This window comes from Rhinatrema bivittatum, chromosome 5 (genome assembly GCF_901001135.1).
Source record: "Rhinatrema bivittatum chromosome 5, aRhiBiv1.1, whole genome shotgun sequence".
Lineage (NCBI taxonomy): Eukaryota > Metazoa > Chordata > Amphibia > Gymnophiona > Rhinatrematidae > Rhinatrema > Rhinatrema bivittatum.
The window spans coordinates 24,520,694-24,547,221 of record NC_042619.1 but is presented as its reverse complement, the minus strand read 5'-3'; the positions used below and the strand labels follow the sequence as shown (position 1 = coordinate 24,547,221).

The 26,528-nt window shown below is 44.4% G+C and overlaps 1 protein-coding gene across 1 annotated transcript in view; it reads left to right on the top strand.

Annotated features, from left to right (window-relative positions):
• The window catches only part of MAP6 (microtubule associated protein 6), a 41,925-nt gene extending 15,623 nt beyond the window's left edge, over window positions 1-26,302 (top strand). Inside the window, exon 3 of the mRNA XM_029602147.1 lies at window positions 26,127-26,302. Within this exon, the coding sequence (XP_029458007.1) occupies window positions 26,127-26,196 (70 nt within the window). The 3' untranslated portion in view covers window positions 26,197-26,302. The remainder of the gene's footprint in view (window positions 1-26,126) is intronic.
• Window positions 26,303-26,528: the final 226 nt, after the last annotated feature.

Genomic DNA, 26,528 nt, shown 5'->3' with positions numbered 1-26,528 from the left:
CACGATGTTCACCCACCCACAGAACTCAAGGTCTTTGCTCACGTTCAAAGTCATTTTTTTTTTTATAATGAATATTTCTTGCTGCACATACAGAGAATGCAATTTTTAATCTCAGATTTTATGAAAGCAAAAAAATCTTTAAATCCCCAGAAATCACTTCACTGGGTCACTGTTGAACAGCATGAAAAATGTTGACCCTTTTTAAATTAGTCAAGGTGAAAAAGGCCACTTTGTTGGAGTGGGATATTCTTGCTTCTCAAACTACCAAACAGAATATTTTTTTCTGAAATTTGACAGCCTGAGAAGGGGGATTGGCTCTTTAGCTGACTCTGGAAAGCTGTTTAGGGGGAGCAGACTCTATCATTTTGGGTGATTTGCTGAGAGAATGAAAACAAATCATTGTTTCACAGGGACAGGTTGTGACAACCATAGCTCTTCCAAGTGTGTAGCACTGATGAGAAAAAGGAAACAAGGATAAAATACAAATCAAAGCATATTAAAAACAGGAAACAAAACAGGGAGCCAATTTGATCTAAACCTCTTTTTTTTTCCTGCTTTTGAAAATAAATAAGAATTTTGTCCAACATGCTACCTTGAAATTGCATTTTCAAAACAAGGACTACAAGTCAGAAAAATGAATATACAAAATTAGAAAAGGCACGAGACTTGATTGCTAAGAAAAAAAAAAAACATGTGGCAAACTTTTGAAATATTTTCATTTCTATTTTAAATGCTAAAAGGGTTGAATTAGCACCATGGTACCATGTATCCAATATATGCGCCTGTCTTTTTATATTTTCCATAAAAACACAGGCCTCCCCCATCTCTGCATTTCACGTTCAGCTGCATGCATTCATCGCTTTAAAGAAAGCACTATTAATTGTGTTATAAGCATAGTACTTGTACTTCAAATGACAATCTGGCTCCTAGTGGAAGGGAAAGTAATAATAGGATTTTGTATTTCTAGACTGCCTTTCCAATTTCAGCTCAAGGTGGCTAACTGCATCTTTTCTGGTACAAATAGACCCAGGTCCCATTGAGCTTACAATCAGGGATCCTAACTTTCAAACCTATCCACGATACAGCATTTTGCATGTGCAAGTGAATGCATGGAGATGAATGCTAGAATTTTATAGACTGTGCAGTTTATAAAATCCAGAGGATTTCAGCTCTGACAGTCTGCATGTGTGTTTCAGTAGGCACGTATATTTCCAGTGCAAGTAAATGCATATTTTCTCTACCTATTTTATAAACATATGCATGTATAATTAAGGTACCTAAAAAAAATATAACATGTATGCGTAATAACCCTGATTTATATGTAGAGGCGGGTTTGTCATAAAGTATTATGTGTATACTGGTTTGAAAATACTTAACTTGTGCACATTTGTGGAATCGCAAGTTCGCTGATACTTCTGCCAGTTCACCCAGTCCCTCTCCATTTCACTTAGACCCTCTAGCATTTCCCCATGAGAACATAAGAAATTGCCATGCTGGGTCAGACCGAGGGTCCATCAAGCCCAGCGTCCTGTGGCCAATCCAAGTCACAGGTACCTGGCAGGATCCCAAACAAATATATCCCAAGAATCCTGAATCCCCATCAATTCACTCAGACCAAAAATTGCAGATGCAAGTCCAATTTCACGTGCGAGAGTCAATTATCAGGTGTAAAAGTGTAGGAATAAGTTCAGTCATATATACAATGCATATTGCTTACAAAAAAGCTATTACTGCATGCACTTTTGAACCCTGGATCACCCTCTAATGCCCCTATTCCCGCCCCCCCATTAAAATGTATGCATGAAATGGAAAATAATAGAGATGTGCATTGGGGGGGGGGGGGTCGGTTCGGGCTTCATTTTTGGGCCCCCATGGGAAATTTCGTTTTTCCCACGGATCAGGGTTTTTTTTTTTCCGTGGGCCCCCTATTTTCATGTTAGCGCGCGCTAATCACAGTTAGCGCGCTCTAACATTTTAAAGTTAGCTCGCGCTAACACGAACTACGAATTTTTCCGAAAAATTCTGTTTGGTTTTCGTTGCCCCCGAACCATGCTGAATTAGACAATTTCATGGAAATTAATTTGGGAAGAACAAATGCACATCTCAAGAGCTAATTATCAGGGGAAAGTCAATCTATTTCTTTATAGGCAAAAAATACTGATTGGGTGAGGGGTCTGGGTAAACTGGGGGGGAGTGCAAGCTGAAGACCCAGGGGAGTCTTGATGACTTAGAGAGAGACTGGGAAAACTGGTAGACTAGTTGTTTAACTGGTAAGTTCATTTACACCCACGTGTTATAACATTTGATAATTTATGTGCATAATAGCCGAGTGCTAAGGAAAACACACGATTTAAATTTCCTCAGGTAAATGATTGAAATTAGAAGCACAAACACACACACATGACGGATGACTGCCACTTAGTTGGCTAATTTTTGACCTATCGGGTTAAGTGGCACTACATAGCCGGATAAGTAAGATAGCCAGATAAATCTTCAAATGCTAGTTATCCATCTTTCTTACTTATCCACCTATGTAGCACTTTTCTTTTACTTATCCGGCTATCTTACTTAGCTGGACAAGTCACCACAGCACTACTTAACTGGATATTTGTCACCACTTAGCCGGAGAAATCAAAACCAAAGTGGCTATGTTTAAAATACATGCCACATTATTTTTGATACATGAACCTGTTGTTGCGTGGATTTACATGTATTTGCATTTACATGTACGTGCATTTGCACGCGCCCATGCACACGTATAGCTGCATATGTAGGTGCATTCGGACATGTCTTAAAGTTACGCTCATAATCTTAAGGTTTCTAAAATAGCACAGACACATATACTTGCTACTTATATGTATATACGCTATTTTTACATGCGGAACTGCTTTGAACATTCACTCTTAAGTAGGTACCTGAGGCAATAGGAGATAAAGTGATGTGCCTAAGATCACAAGGAACATTGGTGAGAGGAGTGGGATTTGCACCCTGATTTGTGGCCTATTGCTCTGGCCGCTAGCTCACTAGGGCCCCCAGCAAAAAAAAAAAAAAAAGTGCAGAGCATCTGTAACTCAGGTACTTGTACGATTTCTAAAAAAGAACAGCTTTAGTCCGTTGCCCTATTCAAACTTCGTAAAAGAAGAAACCCACCGAAAAAACCATGCAAACAAAAGCTTGAAAAATGGGTACCATAGAATTCTGTCCATAAGAGTTAAATTTAAGGATCAAGCATTTTCAGTACAAGATTGTACTCATGCAGGTTCTTCTAGGGCATATTTTCTCTTGCAGAAGTTGCAAGAAATTCAAGCATTAACGAATGCAAAAGGGGCAACAAGTGAGGTAATTTTAGGTTTGTTCCAAGTGGAATGAAGTGGAAAGAGCCTCTGAGGAAAATAACCCAATTTTTCAAGTATTTTCATATGTATTGCTTAAAAAAAATAAACCAAAACAGGTTAACCTGGGCCTGACGCCGAGGCCTGGACCCCAAGGTAGACTGGGCCCAGCATCAGGACCTTAGCCCTGAGAACTGCCTGGAGTGGGCTGGAGCTGAAGAGCTCCCACCGAGGCTCCGTCTTCCCCCCCTTCCAGGAGCCATCGGTGAAATGAGCAGAAGCCATGCCCCGTTGCTTCCGCCTGGCCCCTGGCGTATGAAGAGATGGCGCCATCCACCTCTGGATGACACGGAAGGGAAGTCCCTTCGGCGCCTTGCACCAGTGCAGCTGGGGCCATTTTGATGACTTCAATGGAAAACGAAAAACGAATGGAATGAATAAATGAATTTTTTTTTTTGTTTGTTTATAACAAAGCAAACAAAGGGAGGTGACCTATGAAACAAACCAACGAACTGAAACAAAAGCGTTGCCTCTGCACATCCCTATTATGTGACCGGTGCCCTAGATTAAAACCGGGCAAAGCAGCCCCCTAGCACTTTCTTGCCCTGAGTTTGCCCCATCCTTTATTCTGATCCTGAATGGGGAAGGCTTTGGGTATTACAGGTGACCATTGGCCTGTGATAGAAATACTTTTTATTTTCCAGTAGGTACCTTGGACACAACACTTATTCAGGACAGAACGTTTTTAAAAGTAGCACACGGCCCTCTGCATTCACAGCGGGTGCCATTAGGTGATTTTATATTGCCATTCCGATCAGGAGCTCCTATGTCAGCTACAAGATATAAAAAAACGAAAAATTGAAACTCAGTGGTTGTGCTTGAGCTATATAATCAGGCAGAAAACAGAGTGAAAATATATAAATCCATCATAGAATAATGGCCATATTAAAAGAGATTTCCACAATGTATTATAGGGTCTGGTTCATGAAGGCTCTCCTTCTATTCTTTGTTCAAAGGGATAAAAGTTTAATGAATCAGGCCCTAAGGTTTGTGAAGTTTAAAAGGAACGATCCCAATTTAAAAATCCCATTCAGTGACCATTTTCTTTCTGTGCCTCGTCACTCTGAAGCCTATGAACCAGCTGTGTGCTAATTCAGCAGCCGGGGAAAATATTTTGCATGGTTACTTGCAAACTGAACCGAACCAAAAGGGTGATTTTAATTTATGAGCCAAGCTTGTTTTCTCGTTCAGGATGAATACTGCATGCGTTGCATTGCTGGTAAAATGCTTCTAGTTTTAAAAGCCGACATAGGAGCCGGATGTAATGCCTGGTTTCTCCCACTTTGGCTCTGTGTGTGTGTGTGTGTGTGGTGTGTTTGGGAAGTCCTAAGAACATCTGGCCCAGCGAGCTGGGGTTTTATTTTATTTTCGGATAAGCTTTATGATATGGGCCAGATGGGCGAGGAGGAGGAAGGCATGGCTCTCGGGCAATGGGCGCACTGCTGCGGGAGTCGTAAGGCTCACCTGGTCTCGGCCACTGTCTCACAAGCTCACCTTTCAGGGTTGAGTGTCTTACGCAGTTAACCTCTTGATCCCCACAAGCCTGCATTTTCAGCCTCCTCTTTTGCTGTAGTCACTGAGGAATTTTATCGTAGGGATGGGGACCTGGCGTAATCGTGACCACCCGGGAACCCGTCTCTCACGGCGCTAACCTAATCCACGTCAGTATTTAGGGAATGATAGCAGCCATGGCCCATAGCTTTTAATTAGCACCTGGCAGATAAATGTTCTTCTTTCCGAAGCGCCGTGCGGGGCATATTAAGGAGCAGAAGTGTCCGTGTATAGAAATGTGCCCGCTTGATGCGTGGGTAAACTTGCACGCGCGTGGCCTGTACGCAGCAGCGCGCAGAGGAGCACCCGGGCGCGGGGCAGGGATGGGGGTTTGCATTTACACATATACATTTGCATTTTTTCAGAGCAACGTGGGGCAATTTCTCCCACCCCCCCCCCCCCCCCAAATATCTGCGTACAAATCAGCAGGCGTAATCGCGTGCGGGCAATTTTGGTGGAATTAATGCACGTACTTTCGCTTTGAAAATTGATAGGAATATTTCTGTATTTGATTTGAAACGTAGGCGGGCTGCTACAAAATGACTCCCTTAATTAGCATTACAAGGTGAAGAGAAGAAGGTTTTAAAAGAGCTCGTTCCAAGGTAAGGAGGTTAAGAAACATGCCATCAACCACACAATAGGTGTGGAAAGATTACATTACGTTTTCGATTTATGTGCCCCCATCCAATAAGGACTCAGGGCAGCTTGCAACATATCAGCAATAGCAATCAAAGTACATCAGATATACAATAACATATGGTAAATATACAGTACATATATCTATAAACACACACAATAAGATCTATAAAATAGAAACTAACCCTTCCCTCACCCCCCTTGCACAAGGGGTGGGAACAGCTAAACACACATCTCCTTCCCATCATGCCACAGAAAAATGTACCCCGTCCCTCCCTTCCATTCATGAGGGCCATGTTACTTATCTGGCAGCATCCAGCAAATCATACAAACCTCCAGCACGCCGGACAACGTATTTATTCATCATCTGAGCATCCCTTAGCTGCTGCTGCTACTACACCTCACCATGCTAGAGCACTGGACAGACACGCCTAAGAGACTGGCTCTTCCCTGGGAAGCTTACAGACTAGTCAAGACACACGGACAAAAGAAGCAAGAGGGTTCAAATTAGGGGTGTGCATTCGTTTCCTACGTATTTGTAATCCGCAACGTATAGGGCCATATTCGTTGGAGAAGCGTATTCGTGGAGAAGCGAAACGTATCGCGGTTCCCCATGAATACAACAAATCTTCGCTAAATTGTTCGGCCGTCTAAAGGAGCCAATTTAAACAAAACCCCCACCCTCCTGACCCCCCCCCCCCAAGACTTACAAAAACTCCCTGGTGGTCCAGCGGGGGGGTCCGGGAGCCATCTCCTGCACTCACACCCTCGGCTGCCGGTATTCAAAATGGCGCCGATAGCCTTTGACCTACTATGTCACAGGGGATACCAGTGCCATTGGTCAGCCCCTGTCACATGGGGCTGTCACATGGTAGGAACAATGGATGGCCGGCCCCGGGGCTGACCAATGGCACCGGTAGCCCCTGTGACATAGAAGGTCAAAGGCTATCGGCGCCATTTGAATACCGGCAGTCGAGGGTGTGAGTGCAGGAGATAGCTCCCGGACCACCCGCTGGACAACCAGGGAGTTTTGGTAAGTCTTGGGGGGGTCAGGAGGGTGGGGGGTTGTACTTAATTCAATTTTAGCCAGGAAACGAATAAGAATTAACGCATGTATGTATCGGGGGGCCCCCCTTCCCGAATGCAACGTATCTGCCCCCCGACGAATACGAATCCTGAATGCAACGTATGGCATCCCTCTGCACTACCCTAGTTCAAATCCAGAAGGCTAAGATCTGGAAGAGCCAGGGTTTAAGATTTAAAAGTGTAACCCCCTCCGCCCCAACCAGGTTCAAAAAAACGATGGGGCTTATTTTATTTATTTTATTTATTTGTTTGTACAGTTTTTCTATACCATTGTACAGAAACGAGTTTCTATCACTACGGTGTTCATAATAACTAAAAAATAAAAAACATAAAAATATAATAATTAGAATAAAATTATATAAACCATCATAATAAAATAAATAAGACTAAAAGATAGCTACGTTCATTACTAAAAGAATCAGCAAAGAGTAAAATAAAACATTAAAAATAATATTCATATAAAATAGAACTCGAATAACTCTCGACCAGTGTCTTATGGATCGGGAGGGGCTTCCCTCTTATGCATCGGTCGTCCCCTCCAAATTTATTTTGTGGGCTCTTCAAAATGGTCATGCAGATGGTGACATGGACCTTGATGATGACAGCATGATTTAACACAACTCTGTTTTACTAGTGCTGTAAAGACAGGGAGGAAATCCCCTCCTGCCCTCCATGACCTCTGACTCCATCCAGAGGGACAGGCTACCTTAACAATGGAGATGACCCATTACATCAAATTCCAAACCAACAACTTCATTTCTTTTCCTGGAAATCCAGTTGTACATGGATGAGAAAGTCTTACAAAATCATCATGGGACAAGTCAGAGAATCGTGGAGCTCCATGTGGCAACTACCGCTGACCAGACTGGTTGACTTGTTACTCTCTCCACTGTATTCTCTCTCCCTCAGCCCGGTTTGTTCAAGCATGCCCATCCCAAAACTGTCATCCAATAGGCATCAAGTACTTGATCGCACTTCCCATAGCATTACTCACACCTCCCATGGTCTAGGAGCTTCTCACCGCTTTCCGAATCTCCATCCTCTTATTGCAGGCTTCCCTGGACATCTTGAGTCACCCCCTTCACATGAAATCACCCCCCCTCGCGCGCCTATTCTGAACCTCTCGTGGGCAGTTCCTCAGGAGGAGGAAAAACACCAGTACACATTCAGGCCTCTGGCCTCTCCATTTCGCCACCCCGGTAAGCTCCTCAGGGAGAGGAGGAAATCACTCCTTTCTCCCTGGGCTGGTTCTCCCGACCTCCACACATCAAAGGACCCCCCCTGGGGCAACTCCCAGTTTCGGGAACTCGCCCATTCCATGCAACTCCACAGCTGCCATCTCGTGCGTCTCCAGTCCAAACCCCATTTAGGAAACTGGCTCCTTCTGCTTCTTCTTAGCCTCGGACCTCTCCCCTTAAGGGGGAAAAGCTGCTACAGGGTCCCATGCCCATTAGAGGGACCCTGGGCCTAAGGACTCCAGTCAGTTACGTAGCTGGAGGTCCCTAATCCCCATCCCATTTGGGCAAGGGCAGGGGAAAGGGTAAAACCCAGCCAAAACATTCCCCCTTTATACTGCCCGCTTCCAGTGGCCTAGCCAGAACTGATTTTTTGGGTGGGCACAAGGTTAATATGGGTGGGCTGTAGGCATGCAGGTCTGAGACCTACTAGTTGTATTCTTACTGATAAATAATGCCATATACTGTGCCCTGCAATGGCTTTCTAAGCAGTTTCCAACAGCCATCATGAAACTTTAAAATATTTTACCTCAATTATTTCAAGCACTTGCCAGCATTAAAAAAATCCTTATTATTCTGATTAATTTATTTTATATTTATTGCAGTTTATAAATGCACAATTATATATCATGTAAAAAGCAAAGAAAACAAACAGATCCAATCATGTAATAAAACAAAAATCAATGTATTCTTTCATGAATCCTCTTTGCAGAAAGGCAGAAATCATCATACATGGCTTTCTAGAAAGGCTTACAATTTAACGTAAACATTAACAACCATAATACTGAGACTTCCTTTGACAGGACAAGAGATAACGCTAGTCGAACTATCAATAGATAATGAGATAAAGGTTTTCCTAGTATGATTAGAATCTTTTTTACTGTTGTGTAGTCCTAGAATGAATTAATATGAACTAAATTAGATAAGAACTACTTTGATATTATTGAAGATGTATAATTATGAACCAGAATATGTATTCTCTGTGATGCTGAATTAGAAGAGGGAACATTAGCCCAAAGCATATGTCCGTTGACCATGAATATGAATGCTAATACTGTAAACCGTTGTGATCTTCTTTTGGAACAATGGGATATAAAACACCTAGATAAATAAATAAATAAATCGTAACTACAATAAAATAGCATTAATCATCAGAATAGTTGCAAAGCAGAGCTAGGACAATTCACATTACAACCAACATGAAAAAAAAAAATTCAAATTCTGGTGTCACCTCAGCAAAAAATATCCCTCCACTGCTAAATGTTTTGTAAAGTAACACAAACTCCTGCAAAAAAAGAGACATCTAGAACCTTGCCATACCCTATAGTCACAGCACTGACTCTCAGGATTCAAATAACAGAAACCTTATGAAATAGCAGCAATGCAAATACTACACCAGCCCTAGAACATCAATACATCACCTACTGGAGTAACAGAACAAAGAAACTACATGCTAGCAGAAATACTGCACTTCAGTCATTCACAGGTAAAACAGAAACTGACCCTTACCTAATATAGAAATAAGAGACTACAAATTAGAAACAGAAACATACAGACAAAAAATGAAATAGAAAGCCTGAGAAACCAGACTCTGAACAGTGGAATACTGAAGAGCAAAATACAAAAATATAAGAAATGCACATTCCCAAACATAGCATATTCCAATTACTAAAATCTCAAAATATTTCTTTCTACCTTTATTGCCTGATCTTTGTATTTTTCTAATCAGTTGGTCCCAGTCTCTTTTTTCCCACTTTTCCCTTATTGATCATTTCCTGATTCTTTTTCAGGGTCTCTCTTCTCATTCTGTTTCTTCTCCTACTGTCTTCTTCCCTTCCTCCCTCGCACACACACACACACACACAGGCTCATGCTTTCTCTCAGACTCCCTCACATACACAAGCTCTCACTCTCATATGCTCTCCCCCCTAGCTCTTACTCTCACATTATGTAAACACACACACACACACACAAGCTCTCACTCTCACATGCTTTACCATACACACACACACACACACACACACACACAAGCTCTCACTCTCACATGGTCTATCGTACATACACACACACACACAAGCTCTCACTCTCACATACTCTACCATACACAGATACATACACACAAGCTCTCACTCTAATATGTTCTACCATATATATATACACACACACACACATACAAGCTCTCACTCTCACATGCTTTACCATACACACAAACTCTCACTCTAAAATGCTATACCATACACACACACACAAACTCTCACTCTCACATGTTCTATCACAAACACAAGCTCTCACTCTCATATATTCTCCCCCATACACACCCATAAGCTCTCATTCTCACATTCTCTCTACACACACACACACAAGCTCTCACTCTCACATGCTCTTCCATACACCCACCTATATACACACACACACACACACACACACACAAGCTCTCTAATATGCTCTATCATACACACACACACACACACACACACACAAGCTCTCACTCTAAAATGCTATACCATACACACACACACACAAGCTCTCACTCTCACATGGTCTATCGTACATACACACACACACACACACACAAGCTCTCACTCTCACATACTCTACCACACACAGATACACACACACAGGCTCTCACTCTAATATGTTCTACCATATATATATACACACACACACACAAGCTCTCACTCTCACATGCTTTACCATACACACACACACACACACACACACAAACTCTCATTCTAAAATGCTATACCATACACACACACAAACTCTCACTCTCACATGTTCTATCACAAACACAAGCTCTCACTCTCATATATTCTCCCCCATACACACCCACAAGCTCTCATTCTCACATTCTCTCTCTACACACTCACACACACACACACAAGCTCTCACTCTCACATGTTCTACCATACACACAATACAAACTCTCACTCTAACATGTTCTTTCATACACACAAACTCTCACTCACATGCTCTAGCACAAATACAATCTCTAACTCTCACTTTCACTGCACACATACACAAGCTCTTACTCTAATATGCTCTACCATACACACACACAAGCTCTCACTCTCACATGCTCTTCCATAAACCCACTTACACACACACACACACACACACACACACAAGCTCTCATTCCAATATGCTCTATCATTCACACACACACAAACTCTCACTCTAACATGCTCTGCCATACACATAAACACAAACTCTCACATGCTCTACCACAAACACAAGCTCTAACTTTCACTCCCCAGCTCGCATTCTCACACACACAGATGCACACTCAGGTTCCCAGTCTCACTTACATACACATATGTCCAGGTTCCTTTTCTTACCCCCAGGCTCCCATTCTAATCCACATACACACACCCAGACTCCCATTCTAATACAGACACACACACATACAGGCTCCCATTCTCATCCACATAGACACACACCCAGGCTTCCATTCTAATCCACACACACACCCAGGCTCTTATGTTCACCCCAAACACACACACCCAGGCTTCCATTCTCACCCTCCACACACACACACACCCAGGCTCCCATTCTCACCCACATCACACATTCAAGCTCCTATTCTCACCCACACAAATATGAAGCCTTTTCATTAGGCATGCCAAACTCCTACTTCCACTGTCGTGTGGATGGGATCCCGCGACAGCCTTGCTGCTCCTGTATTCCTCTTCGCTATCGCAGGGATGAGTTCCTGTGACAGCATTGTAGTTCCAGCCTTCTTCATCGTCGCAGGCATGGGATCCTGCAATAGCATTGCAGCTCTGGTCCTTTTCTTCGCCGTTGTAGGGATGGGATTCTGCGATGGCATTGCTGCTCCGGTGCCAGACAGCCCTGGTTGGGTGGGCCTGCCCAGGCCCTCCCATGGCTACATCACTACCAGCTTCTCTTTCAGCAGGCAATGAGAGAAACCAAAACCTTTAAGGCAACATACCCATTTCCCCTATTAACCCAGTATATCAGGGAAATAAATGCTTACATACCCAAAATGCCATCTAGTGATCAACTAGTAATATTGCATGCACAAACTGTTACGGATCTGGAGGTGGACCCTTAGTCCGAGGTAGAGTTGGCGATACCTAAGAGAGAATAAATCCTTTTAGGTCCCTACCGTCGGAAGGCAAGGCCGGATAAAGAAGAAGTTGAACAGGTATTTCGCTACTGGAAGCCCGCGGTCCCCCCAGGAGGAGCCCGTAGGGACCCGGGCCGCTTGGACTTAGGTGAATCCCTGAAGACTGAAGATAGGTCTGGACACAGGTGCCTCCTACAGGTGGTGGAATCTAGACAGCTGGCGCCTCCAGCAGGGCATAAGTCAGTCCAGGAGTCGAGGCCGAAGAGTGATCGGAAGCCGGTCCAGGGGTCAAAGCCAGGAGAATGGTCTGAAGCCGGTCCAGGGGTCAAAGCCCGAAGAATGGTCAGAAGCTGGTCCAGGGGTCCAAGCCAGAAGAATCAGTCCAACGTGAGGAGAAGCAGGTGCTGGGATCGGAAGGACAGGAACAAGACCAAAGAAAACCAACAGCGGAGACCAGGAGCAAGACAGGAACAGGAACTTGGAGCTCAGGAACAACACCTGACCAGGAGCCAAGATACCAAGGCAAGGTCTGAGGAGCAGACCTTGTCTTAAATACAGAAAATCAAGGAGGAGTCCCAGGGAGGGGCATGACCATTTCCTGTCGTGGCCCCTTTAATTCTATGCAGCAGCCGCGTGCGCAACCATAGGAGAGCCGGCAGGGGAGGAGTCAGCGCGCAGGCAGGCCAACAACACGGCCAGGACTCAGCGGCAGCAACGGCTGTGAGGAGAGCATCAGGGACCGCTGCCTGCTCCTGCAGGTGCCCCTGCAGCGCCCCGACAGCGCGGGTAAGTGCCCGGCTCCGGTTGCAGACCGCCGCAGCCGGCAACCATAACACAAACATTTAACATTTCCTAGATTCAGGCACATTGATAACTCCCGGGGTCTCCCCTACTCAGAGTCTTCCGTATGCCCACCAGGCTCACAAAAGGGCAGAAATTATTGGGTGTCCCCCCTACAGAAGTAACCTCGAAAAAGTGGGCTTTGCATGTGTTGCTTTAAGTAAGCTGAATTGCACTGAAATGTCTAAAAACCCAAGTTGGCTGTAAAAAGGATTGCACAGCAGTCAAGTAGTTTTTCATCATGGATTTTGTTCTTCCACTTCAGCCTTTCCAAATCTGTAGTGCAAATTTGTTTCATCGGCTATGCCAAAACTTTAATTCTACAACCTATACACAGTCTATAATGTAACAGAAAATGTCCTTCATCACCTAGTCTAGGAGTCAGTTAATATACCTTGTTTTCTGAGCTGATAACATTTTATTGCTTATATTTAAATAGTGGTTTATAGGCCCTATGTATCTTGGAATCCAGTCTTGGTATAATTCCCAACTGTTCTGCTTGTTGAGCCACCTGTGACTGGGAATACTGTGGAAATGGATTTCAGAGCCCCAGGGGGGGAGGGGAAGGTCCCGTCACCATTCAGTATGAACACCTTCTGGTTGACTTAAGAGCTCCTCAGTGCTGGATTCTGGAGAGAACAGTAATCCATGCCTCTCAGCTTAAGGACTAATATTGAAATTATTGGACTAGATGGGAGCCTAGAAGCCAACTTCTCAAAAAGATCGGGGTGATAACCTCCTCCTTATCAAAAATAACTTGCAAGTTACCTTTACACACAAATCTCATCTTGAGATTTGCAAGAAATTAGGGATGCGCTTTTGTTCTGAAACAACAGGAAAGTATCACCAACATTTGTTTCGTTTCATGCCACTTAAAAAAATTTCGTTTCGTGCCATCTAAAAAATTTCGTTTCAGTTTGTTTTTCATTTGAACGTGTACTAAACCCATTTAACGTGTACCGAAACAAAAACAAAAAGGAAAGAAAAACAAAATTAAGCAAATCCCCCCCAACCCCCCAAAAAATGAAACAAATTGAATAACCAAATCAAAAGCTTTTTTTTCCTGCACACCCCTAGAAGTAATCATTTAAACAGATATAGGTTATTAACCCTGCATAAATAAATAAATAAAGGCATACATACATGCAAGGGTTCGTAAAAATTTGCAATTTCTTGAACCACAGCATCAGTTTTCTTGTGACATTCAAACATCCCCATTGCTCGAAGAGAACCTTCAGAAGCTGCCGTACCTTTCAAAGGACCCTCGAAGGGCCGTATCTTGACCTCTGGATACTCCAGTTCTCTCCAGAGCGAATACGGTTGCTTGAGCTCTTCACCATTGCTCTAAGGAAGAAATCCCAGCTCACCACATTTCCTGAGGGAAATAGTATGATAAAGATGGAAATTAGAAGCACTCTTACAACTGCCTACGAACCCCTGTACTGCTCTTCGGCCAATTTCCCCTGTAATAATACTTTTCAAGAAAATATTTTCCAACTTTTGTATTTCTTGATCTTCTATTCTCCTTATTTTCTTCCTTTATTTCTTTCATGATCCCACCTTAATTTCTTTCCTGTTTTGTGAATTGTTTTGTCTCGATTTATTTTCATGTTGTCATTTCCCCTTATTTATTCCCTTTCCTTTGTTCCACATTTTCTCTCCCTTGTGACTTCTGCGTTTTTTTTCTTCTCTTTCCTATTTTATTTTCTCAGCCTTTCCTCTATATTTTTCCACCCCGCTACCCCACTGATAATTCCCCCTCACTCCCCCCCCCCCTCATATCAGGGGCCCCATCACCCTCCTTCCGTATCTCAGCCTGGGCTCCGCAGACCGAGGCATCTCCAGAAACCCCCGGACATGTTGCAGCTTGAATGCAGTCAGGAGGTGCTCGCCATTCCGTGATGGCTGAGGCTGCCCTCCTGGCTCACTCTCCTTGCCGACCCCCCCATGAGCAACAATCGAGTCTGGCGCAAAGCCTGGCCAGACCGCTAAGTATTTACAAAGCCCCCATGGGCATAAACGGTGTTATAATGTCCAACAGTAGATGGGACTCTTCAAGGTCCTGCTTCCAAAGATCTTAATGATAGAAAAACGATCGAGGAGAGCAAGAAGAGAACAAAAGTAACGTACCCGAGGTCACGCCATAGAAGTAGTAATGACGAAACCGAAGGGTCTGAGGTTTCCCAGCTCTCTGCAACAGTCATGGTACAATGTCAGGCCTCACTCGTCCAGAAGTACCAATGAAAAGCTCTAAACTCAATAAACAAACAAATAATTACATTTTTTGGGAGGGGGGGGGATCTGTCATTTCTTCCAGCTCCTTTGGACTTCCTGCGTACTGGGAAGCAACTGGAGCCGTGTGGAATGAGCCTGGGAATTTTCCTGCACTCCTGCAGCCCCCTGCTGCCCCCTTCTTCCATCTTAACCCGACCATTCCAGTGACCACAGACCACGGCTCCACCCAGGCGCTGGGATGGATGCTCACACCCTGACCCTATTGTAGGTGTCACTGTTGCACAATGGCTGAGACGTCCGCCCCCCCCCCCCCCCCCCCGCCGGGGCAGCTGGGAACCCTCTCTCAGTAGCTTTGTCCAGCCTCAGATGGGTGGAGGAGCGCAATCAGACCCTGATCTCCCTCGGGGTAGTGCATTGCCACTGTACTAGATGGACCTAATTTAGTTGAATAAGAATAACTGCTTATTATTACTTTTATGATTAAGATTATTATAATTAATAAGCTTGGCAGTCTCATTAATATATGTGAATATACAGGCCATGCCACAGAAATTGTAATTTAATTCATCATTAATTATTGGCCCCGTATATCAATTATTCATTACAGCTCAGCTCCCATGTAGGTGCACATGGCAACCACATTGAACGCAAAAGGAATTAATGTTCCTCTACACTTTCTGTCATGCTCTTAACTGATTCAATATTTCTTTTCTTATTTTCCCTGACTGAAGGATGAATTTGTGGAGATTACGTTTTCTGTTTGCTTCAGGCTTGATGAGAAATAATTAGCAAATGTTTTCTTGTTCCAGGGACATCTTCTCTGTTCTCTGTTCATTTGCTTCTGCATCCAGTCAAGTGCAAAGCAAGTCAACGCCATACCACATCTGTATTACAACAACCTTTAGTGACTGCTGGCCCATGCACAGAAAAATACGTAAAATATTTGATATCTAAGCTGCTAAAACACTGCAGATATCAGGGGTGGGTCACCCATCTCATTGAATAACAAGAAAGTTACTTACTGGGATTCTCAACACTTCTGGGTGCAGAAACAGAATTTTCAAACGAGCAGGCTCTCATAATCCCCTTACGTTCTAAAATAACAAAATGAATTATTTGTGGAAAAGCATCCTAAGCGAGTAGATATTTTTTTAGGGCAAAACTGGTTTACTGTAGGCCACTTTTCCATTCTTTCCTCCATTCTGCTAGCATGGTAAACATGAATGCCATTCAGTATCACCATCAGTCTCCTTTTAATTTACCACACCTGACAGTCACAAGCATTGAATCTGTGCATATAGCACAGATTCATTTCAGAACAGGTTGCATTGTTACTCTGGGAGCTTTGTGCATTTGGCCCAGAAATAATTAGAAAGCAACCAGTTCTCTGGAAACAGTGATTTCCAAGCCTGCACTGGAGTACCCCCAGAACAGGTTTTCAGGATATCCGCTGTGAATGTGAATGGGATAAATGTGTGCATGCAGTGAAGGCAGTGCATGCAGATCTCCCTCCTGCATACTCAATGCAGATATCCTGAAAACTGACTGACCGGGGGTCATCCAGGACAGGTTTGGGAAGCACTGCCGTAGAACATGCGTAATCAGGCTGCTTCTGTTAAGTGTTGTTAAAGATAGCAGATGAATTAGTCACATGTTCCTATGTACACAGAGAAGCACAAGTGAGTTGACATAGCTTTGACACTTGTGAGCAGTAATACTACTTCAAGGCTTTAAATCATGCTACCTTGAATGTACTCATACATGTTAGACATTCAGGCCAGAGCGTTTCCGTATCTAGGACCCACTACAGGATCTGAAGAAGAGACAGTGGTCAGGGGGCAGAACTGCAAGGCCTGTTAAAAGTAAGGCCCTTTGCTCATAAGAACACGAGTGTTGCCTTCGGTGGTCCGCGGGCTACCCCCACAAAGTGTCACACTTACCTCCTCGGGGCTGGCCGGCCCCACTGCCTCACAACGTGGTGAAATGCCACCAGCGAACTACGTGGCAGGACGCCACGTTCTGATGCGGCAGGATGCCGCCAGGGCACTGCTGACAATAACACGCCGTGCCTCGCCTTAGGTGCACACGCGCGCTCCACTGCCCGGCATTTAAAGGGACATCAGTAAAAAAAAAAAAAAAGTCCCCAAGGATCCTAGAAACACAGAAACAGAAATGATGGCGGAAATGCTCCATCCAGTCTGCCCAGAAAGCTTAAGGTAGTAAATGCCACTCTGTGTAGGTTACTCCCATGTTTCTCTTAAGGATAGTAACTGTCGCTCTGTGCAATTATCCCCAAACCTTACGATACCCATAAAAATTGCAGCTAGTAACATTTTTTTTACTGGGTGATGAGCTTTCTTGAATAATCAGTGCTGCTAGACGTGCGTTGCTTATGGACTTGGCCGTAGAAGCAGTCCTGTTCTTTCTCCCTTATGTCTGCGTATCAGTATCCTAGACCGTAGAAGTCGGGGTCCTCTTGGTTATTGTCTGAATCCAATTCCCCTTTTCCCCCTGCCGTTGAAGCAGTGAGCAATGTTTCAGTTGCATTTAAAGCATCAAGGTTTATTGGTTAAAGGTTGTAATCCCTCCACTTTTTGCTAAGGGTAGTAACTGCCTCACCAGCAAGTTACCCCCACGTATACTTTCTTCATTTCATTTGGCCATAAAAGCAGTCCTGGGCTTTTCCCCTTATGTTTGTGAATCAGTATCCCAGACTGTAGATGTTGGGACCTTGGGACCTTGGGCCCCCCCCCCCCCCCCGCTCTCTAAACCGGGCGCATCTGTTAAGGATAATAACTGCAGCACCATCAAGTTACCCCCCTGCACTCTATTCTTCATTTCCGTCCTCTAGTCATCTAAGCAGGGGGCCATATTGCAGCTGCATTAAATGCAACAAGGCTTATTGGTTAAGGGGAGTAATCTCCATACCAGCAAATGTAGGGGAAGGTCTTGTCCAGTTTCTGGTTCACCTGTTGATGGTGAGAACCTGCAGGGCTCCTCCCTGCAGGTAAAGCCAATCTCGCCTCAGCCCAAAGGTTCACAGACACAACAATAAGATTTGCCATACTGCATCCATCAAGCCCAGTATCCTATTTCCAGCAGTGGCCAATCCAGATCACAAGTATCTGGAAGGATCCTAAGGGGTAGATAGATTCCAAGCTGCTTATCCCAGGGGCAAGCACTGGATTTCTGCAACTCCACCTTAATAATGGTTTATGGACTTTTCCTCCAGGAACTTGTCCAAACCTTTTTAAAATGCAGCTACACTAACAGCTTTCATCACATCCTCTGGCAACGAATTCCAGAGCTTAATTATGTGCTGGGTAAAAAAGTATTTTCTCTTATTGGTTTTAAATGATTTACCCAGTAACTTTATTGTGTGTCCCCTAGTCTTTGTACTTTTTGAAAGAGTAAACAAACAATTCATGTTTACTTGTTCCACTCTACTCATTATTTTATAAACCTCTATCATATCTCTCCTCAGCCGTCTCTTCTCCAAGCTGAAAAGTCCTAACCTCTTTAGCCTTTCCTCATAGGGGAATCATTCCATCCCCTGTATCATTTTGCTCTAAGATGAAGAATTTAAATTTAAGCCAGGGGATTGCATTCTGGGAAACACAAGGGATTATGCACTGTCCCCTGGACAAGCATGCAACCAACATCTGTCATCTTCACAGCACACTGTGAAAGGGCTTACTGTATTTGCCAGCGTTATATAGGTTATATTTTCACACCAGTTAGCAATTCTGTACTATGTTCCTCCATAAATTAGATTGTCTTTTAAGGCTAGCACATATGTTATGACCCAAAATTATGTAGCCATCGTAATGCAGGAACAGTGAATTTTAGAGAATTCTGTAACTTTTTGAGAAATCTTTGGAAAATCCTGCAAAAAAAAAAAAAAAAATACAGGAAAGCATATTGTGGAAGAAAAGCCATGGAAGGCCATTTTCATTCAGTTTGCAAACTTTATAGAGAAGAGAGTCAGGAGCCGCTCCCACTCAAAATATTTAAAAATGACTTTTTTTTTAACGGTATTACATTTTGTAGAACTACAATTGCCCTAATTCTCAGCTAAAGTTACAAGCCAGAGTTGGGTTTGGGTTCAAACGTAGACAGTCGCCGGCAAACAGCAGCCAAGCACGGCGCTGTCCATGGTGCCGGGAGGAGGTCCGGCCATTTGCTCTTTGATTCCCCTCTTCCAAGTCAACCAACGCAAGCAAAACGTGCGAACGGCGTTCTGTCGCCCGCTTAGAACCCACGATAGGCGGGCTATAAGTATTTCCAATAAATAAACGGGTGCGTAAAATCCTGCCCGTATCAAAATCTGTACAGGTGGCCAGAGCAAGGAGAGGGGGTCGATGAGCACCGACAGCATTTCAATTACGGAATTGCTATTGGTTCATAACAGTTTTTAATCCAACATGTTGATGGGTCACCTTCCCGCGTTTCAGTGGCAGGTTAAGACTGCGCCTTCTCGCCTTCTCATCAGATCGCTCTTTAAAAAAAAAAAAAAGCTTTCGAGTGTTGCATGCTTGATATAAAATAAATGATGATAAATAAATCGGCCTTAGAGTCAGGAAGCCGATGATTGACAGATGAAAAATATCTGCAGACAACTAAAATGTTTACATTGGTATAGATTTTTAAACAATTGTGACTTGGAACAGAGTAGGTCGGAGATCATAGTTCCCAGACCTGCCGCACAAGCTGGGCTTAAACCCGCACAAGCTAGGAAACGACTCCCTGTGCGTTTCATAGCCCGCTTCGCCCTGCCAGCCGCGATGACTCTACGCTTCGGTGCGATGCCTCCCATCGAATCATGCAGCCTGGGCTATCGCGGATCTTTGCTGAGGAGGAACCGGACAAGGCACGATGGCGGGTGGACTTCAGCCTGCACCCCTGCCGGGTCTGAAAGGAGACTGTGGGCCGCGGCACTCAACAGCTGGGAGAGAGAGAGGTTTAATGGGAGAGAGCACCCTGGCTCAGCGGAGTGGAGGGAGGGGGAGGCGGGCGGGCACGTCGGTTTTGGACCCTCCCTCCGGCGCGAACGGAGCTGCTTTCTCCCAGAGCTGACCGCTCACGTGTGCAAGAGATCCGGCCAGGTCAGCGGAAAGGCTGGAAAAAGAAACCACTGCGAGGGCGAAATCTGTGCACTGGGAACGGCGGGCACCCGACCCTCCGCGCTGTAAGGCGAGGTAAAGCAACCGCGGCCGACAGCACTGAGCTGCCTATTTCACGCCCACTGGCCCCCTGCCCTCGGGTCCCTCTTCCATAGCCTGGGTGGGTTTAGCCATTGCATTAGGGAAGGATTGAACAACTGAGCTTGCTGAGTGGGTACTGGAGACAATGGGGGATAAAGTAGCTTTCTGAGGTCACAATGAAACTCAGTGGCAGAAGCTGAATTTGAACTCAGATCTCCTGTTCTAACCACTAGGCCTCCCTCTCTCTCCTGGCCATGACAACCATACATTATGGACTTTTCTGTATCTAAAGAGTTTCTTTCCTGTACGATGGCCATTTGTATTAATTCCAGGATTGTTGTATCTGGTGATGAAATCTGAGTGTGACTGAAGAGCGCATGATTGACGTGCCTTGCTGCCTCAATAAATTGTTTATTTTGAAATGAGAAAGCGGACTCCCTGCATCGTAGCCAGATATTCAGCTTCCTCGGGGAACGTGCGCTCCCATATTTCTGGTGGAGAATTCTAGTAGCCCCACTGGTTCTGGATAAAGCTGAATTCTTTTGCAGGCTCTGATACCCTTTTCTCGGAGTGAAAGAAGAGGACGGTGTACACAAGCTGTCAAGACCAAACCAATCCCTTCTAGGTCTGAAAAAAAAAACCCACCAAGAATTTCAGACAGCACTGCCTCTTGACACAGGGAGGTAATTTTCAGTAGTGGACGTAAGCAGCTGCATACACGCATATCTCGGTGCGTCAAGAGCTAACCACGTGGTGGGAGCTGCAAAGTGCCGAAAATACTGCATCGCTCTGCACCTCTCCCAAACTTAGGCACATAGGTTCAAAAAGTTTGCTTATTCTTTTTACATAGGTCAGCACATAATTTATATACCTGTTTTATCAAACTATGCAGATAACTTTCAGATGATCGCATGGGTGCACATACCATATATGCATGTGAGTTGGTGCGCTACCAGATACGCGGCAGTTTTATGTCCTGTGTGCCCATACGCGTAGATGTTATAAAATAGCCTCAGTGCGTGTATGTGTGCTCCTAATTTTAGAAGTGTGCATGGCCAGCCTCATAAAAGTCGGCAGTGAGCCGCGCAAGTGAGGGAACGTTATAACAGGCGCGCGTCCGTGCCTTGATCAGTTTGTCCACCAGTTCGCCCAGTCCTCCAAACTCCACTGGTTCATTAGCTTGCACTTCAGAGATGCCTGGAAATAGTTTTGAGACTTACACCTCCTCCACAGCAGAAGTAAAGTTACTCCACGCCGGACCTGCGGGCTGGCATGCCCAGGCGCGTAGCTGCTTGAGCGTGCATCTCTTAGCTCCGCCGTGGAACAGCCGTGCCCCGCCCACATCCGCGCATCGGGACGTGTGTACACGTAGGTGTCTTTTAAAATCAGGTGGACGCGCACATGTCCTACATGTGCACACATCTCATGATTTTGGCACGTGCCTAGCCTTTAAAATTCACCTTATAGCGCCTACAATTTACGCTGTGAGATGGTAACTTTAAAATGAGCATGTGGGCACCCATACCTGCACATATGGACGTGCGAGCACACGTACGCAAGAATTGTGAGTCGTGCACGCAGTTGCACGTGTGTAATTAAAAATACACCTACTGCTCCTGATTTTAAATGGTTACTCAAGCCAATGTACCCATGTCATCTTCCTTAAGACTTTGCTTTAACGCATGCAGCTAAGCAGATTTTAAAACCTGCCTTGTGTGAAGGACATTTCCAGTTTCACCAATCAGTCCACTGGTTTGCCCAGTCTGTCTCGAGGTCATCCAGACCCCTCTGCTTCTTCAGCCTGCTCGCCCCTAGTTCACCCAGACCCCTCACCCAGTGATTTTAGGCCTTAACAGAGATTTCTGCAGACTAATAACTCAAGAGCAGAAGTAAACGTGTGGCTAACAATCCACTGCGAGTCAGGGCCACCAGATTTAAAATTCAGATTTAGGCACATAATTTGTGGTCCCACCCTGGAATGCCCTGACACACCCCAACTACACATGTTTTTATTTACTCACGCACACGCATATTATGCACATAGGTAGCAATATGTAAAAGCAATTACCTGCTTATAAATGGGTTTTCACATGTAAATGCACTTTACTCATGTAAGTGGGCTTTTTAAGATTGCTACAATAGAAGTTACATTTACAGGTGTAAATCCTTTTGAAAATGACCCCTATAATTTGCGGCTTTTAAAATACACGTTGCTCATGCATACATGGGCCTTTTAACGCAAGCAATGCTTTTAAAATTCACCACTAAATAATTTTTGTTTATTTAAAATAATTTACAAGTCGCTTCTCAGTTAAAATGTTTTCATCTCCCAAAGCAATATACATTTAAAATAAAAAATAAAACACAATACATAAAACACAAAAATAAAACAAAAGGCACAAACAATTCACATACTGCCCTTTCCAACACTGCCCACCATTTGCTGAATATCATACCTGCCCCTCCAGATCATCAATAACCGTATTCCCCTGATAACATCAGCCAGGTTTTCAACTTCTTCCGAAATGTAACCAAACCACACTCCTTCCACATACCTCATGGTCGCGCATGCCACCATTGTAGAATCACGGCTGCAAAAAACCTGGATTCGCAACCTGACATGTTTACAAGCTTGAGCTGGGGAAACTGAACTTAGGTAATGGGAGTTGGCAACTTAAACAGATATCGAGTTGTGCTGGTCCTACCCCTCTCAAAAATTTATGTGCCAAAGCCCAACACAGGGAGGGTAACTTTCCAAACCGGTGCGCGTAAGTTGGGGGATTTTAAAAGGGGCGCACTCCCCCTCGCCATTCCCGGTTTAGCAGTTTGTCCACCTGTTCGCCCAGTTAACAGCCGGGTCCTCCAACCTACATTGCCCCCAGTTACCCCAGACCCTTTAAATCCCCTCAGAATTGGCTCCATCCTTTTATTTTAAGAGTTACACGTCATCCATAGCAGAAGTAAAATCTCTTGGCCAGGCCTCAAAACGCCCACGCCCTCCCCCCTTTTTTGGAAATTCCTAAGATGTGCGCACCACGGCGTCTACGCTCATATCTGGGCACTTTTTAAGATACGGTTGGCCCACGTAAGCCAACTTCTTCGTGCATCCCCTAATTGACGCACGTGCTGGGCTTTTAAATGTCGCCTTCGAGCACTTACATTTGCAGCGTAATTTAATTGGCAGCCAACATACTTTCAGTGATCATGGACCTGCTGAGCCCCGTCTAGATTTTCCCCAACGTTACTCTAGCCGCTGAGTCCTGTATCACTTGCGGTTTCCTAACCAGCCTATGCAGCAGCCCCAAATATAAAGCGCTGCAGTCATTCACGCGACGTAACCTAAAGCAGATCGTCTAGGCATGTCCTCCCCTCAGGGAAATACTTTACTTGTGTACAAAACTTCTAATCACCAACTCCACCAAGCCCCTTCTCCGCCTAACCCGAACCCCTCACCCAAAAATCGCAAGCCAAAGACAAGTGCGACTTCATTTCCTTGACTCAATTAGCAGGTAGAGAAGGATGCATGCGTACCATTTCCTTAATGTACGCGCGTTCACCGCTCATGTGCAAACTTTCTTCCACTGAAGTTTCCACAGGAGATTTTTCGGAGAGATTTACACATTGGTGCCTACAAGCATTCATGCTACTTACGTACGTAACTTCCAGTTTTAGGTGTAGAAACCCAAGGGGTTGTGTAATTATTATGGTTATACATAGGTTACCGGGTACGTAGTGCTCTAGTTCATCGCTCATTTGTTCAGATTACTGATTTGTTGGTAGTTTTAAGGTGCAAGAGCACAGAACACACACAAAAGTTAGATCCCCGGGGGCTTTGAAACGGTGCCGTCTTCACGATGCCCGGTGCACCCTGCTCACCTTCACCTTGCCTTCTGCTAGGCCTTTTCCACGTCGATGCAAGGTAGAGATCTGGGGGTGAAAAAAAAAATGCACAGCGGAAGCAAAAGCAGTGAAAAGTAGGCCTTTTGCCTTGGTGGAAAAATGAATGAAACGCAGGCAGCTGTGGAAATCAATGGGACGACCTTTGAAGAAACGACTAAATGTGGCGACCTCCAGCCTTTAATGCGGCATTTGTTCCCCCCCCCCCAACCTTTAAAAAGAATAATGAAATCAGCGGAACACAGGAATGGGTGAATTTTGCCAGATTCCACCTTCCTGTGCAGAAATTCTCTCAGCATCTGCAGCAAAGAGTTCACAAAATTAAAATGTCAGCTTCTTTTTGTGTCCTTAAGACAATGCTCAATGCTCTTCAGTGTGTTGTGCCCTAAATAAGGCAAGTCAGATTAATTGGACAACGATTTAATGAACCTGATAGCCACTTCAGGATATTCTCCATCGCAGTCTGGACCTTTTTTTTTTTTTAAACTCAGCAGTTTCCTCCACTTCCTTTGGGCTTCCGGCCCAATCAGAACCAGGGTTGGGATCCGTCACCAGGAGCCTTCATTTGCAAGCACACCCGGATTTTCCCCCAATTTATATACCCCTCTCCCACCTTATTTTCCTCTTCTGGAGCCCTGCAGTCATGCGCTTAAAAGCTGGCCACTAGGGGTCGCCGTTGTGTGATGACTGGGTTGCCCTCCTCCCAGGGGGCTGAGAATGTTGCTTCAGCCTCATCCCCAGCCCTTCTTGACCCAGGGAGTGGAAGAACCGCCTCGGGGACAAAACCCAGGTCCTCCTCCGCATGGCATTGCACAGTACTTGCCACCAAGTCACCGAGCCAGCTTAGCACTTTTTTAGTGCAGTTCTCGCTTTTATTTAATTAAGAGGTGCCCGAATATATTTAATAGCGACTACGGTGCAATCAAGTTCCATTCATGTACATAGCTGCAGGGAGTAATTAGGCTCAAGTCATCAGCCCTATAAGCCTTATTGATTTGGCAGGTATTTTGTCTTATTTTAGGCTGGTTAAGAATGTTTATTCATGATTTTAGATGGTCTTTTTTTATGTTTTCTGTTATTTTGTTACTTGTAATTATTGTGTATGCTATTATATAAATCGCTTAGAGCTCATGCACAAAGCGATCAAAAAATTGTAATAAACAAACAAACAAACATCAATATCCACAAACCGATACCATAACACTATACGCAGAAAAAAATATATAGCTAAATAAAAACAATAAAACCCCAATTTTATCTAAAATAAAAATCAATTTGGAAAACCAGAGGCCTTCAGCCTTGCTCTTGAGTGGTGAAAGTGAGGCTGGATTGCCACTCTGTCAAGCGAGAGCTCCGGAGGTATGTTAATGATGGAGGAACCCTGGCCCTGGGAACAGCAATCGCTTTCTAGCCTGGCACAAAGGGGAGGGAGGGGAACGTAGCCCCCAGCTGTGCTCCCAATGTGACCGAGGCGATAGAGCACAACGGGTATAACACGCCTGACCTGAAACACACAAGGGAACAGTGGTCCCCCAGCTTTTCCACCTCATACTCTGAGATGTAATTCTCTTTCTCGCCTGGCAGAATTAATTTTGTGCTTTTCAGCATTTGCAGTCAATGCAATCATTAAATCCTTCATCACACTGCATGCCGTTTCACTGAAATATTACTTTTGGGGGGGGGGGGGGTAATAAAAATTCTGAACAAATTTCTAAACTATTGTAAAACCAAATGTTTTCTTGTTTAATGGAAATTAATAAATCAGAGGGTCTAATAATCTGTTACTTTCTGGTTATAGACATATCGATCAAGAAATACAGTGTATATATTTATTTATTTATTAATTATTATTATTACATGTACAGGGTTAGCAGAGGATAGCTGAGGCTGGAATTCATGCTCCTTATCGCTCTGTACTTGTGCATGAATTGGCAGAATAACCACCTTTTTCTACTTGCAGGATCCCTGTCAGAGCCAGCAGTGATTCAGAGCAGGAACCAGGTACCTTGGGACCCGGCCGGCATAATTGACCTAAAGTGCATCCTTCCAAGAGGCGTTACGGGACGACGTTATTATAGTCTGGAAGGCAAAATGTGAAAGCTTTGATGGTGCAGAATAAAAGTGTGTTTATTCACAGTCGGCCTTTGTCTGTTATTTCACCGAAAATGCACTGGCGCATAACCTAGCGGTCAAAGGTCACAGCCAGTGGTGTTTGAACTCGCTTCCTTTTCCCCCATTAGGAACAAAATGGAAGGTGGTGGCCCGACCCGGTACTTTTTGTTAATACTTTTTGTTTTTCATGAAGATTACCGCGCTAGCCAAAGCAGCATCAGATACATTTGAGAAAGTAACTCGGGGGCTA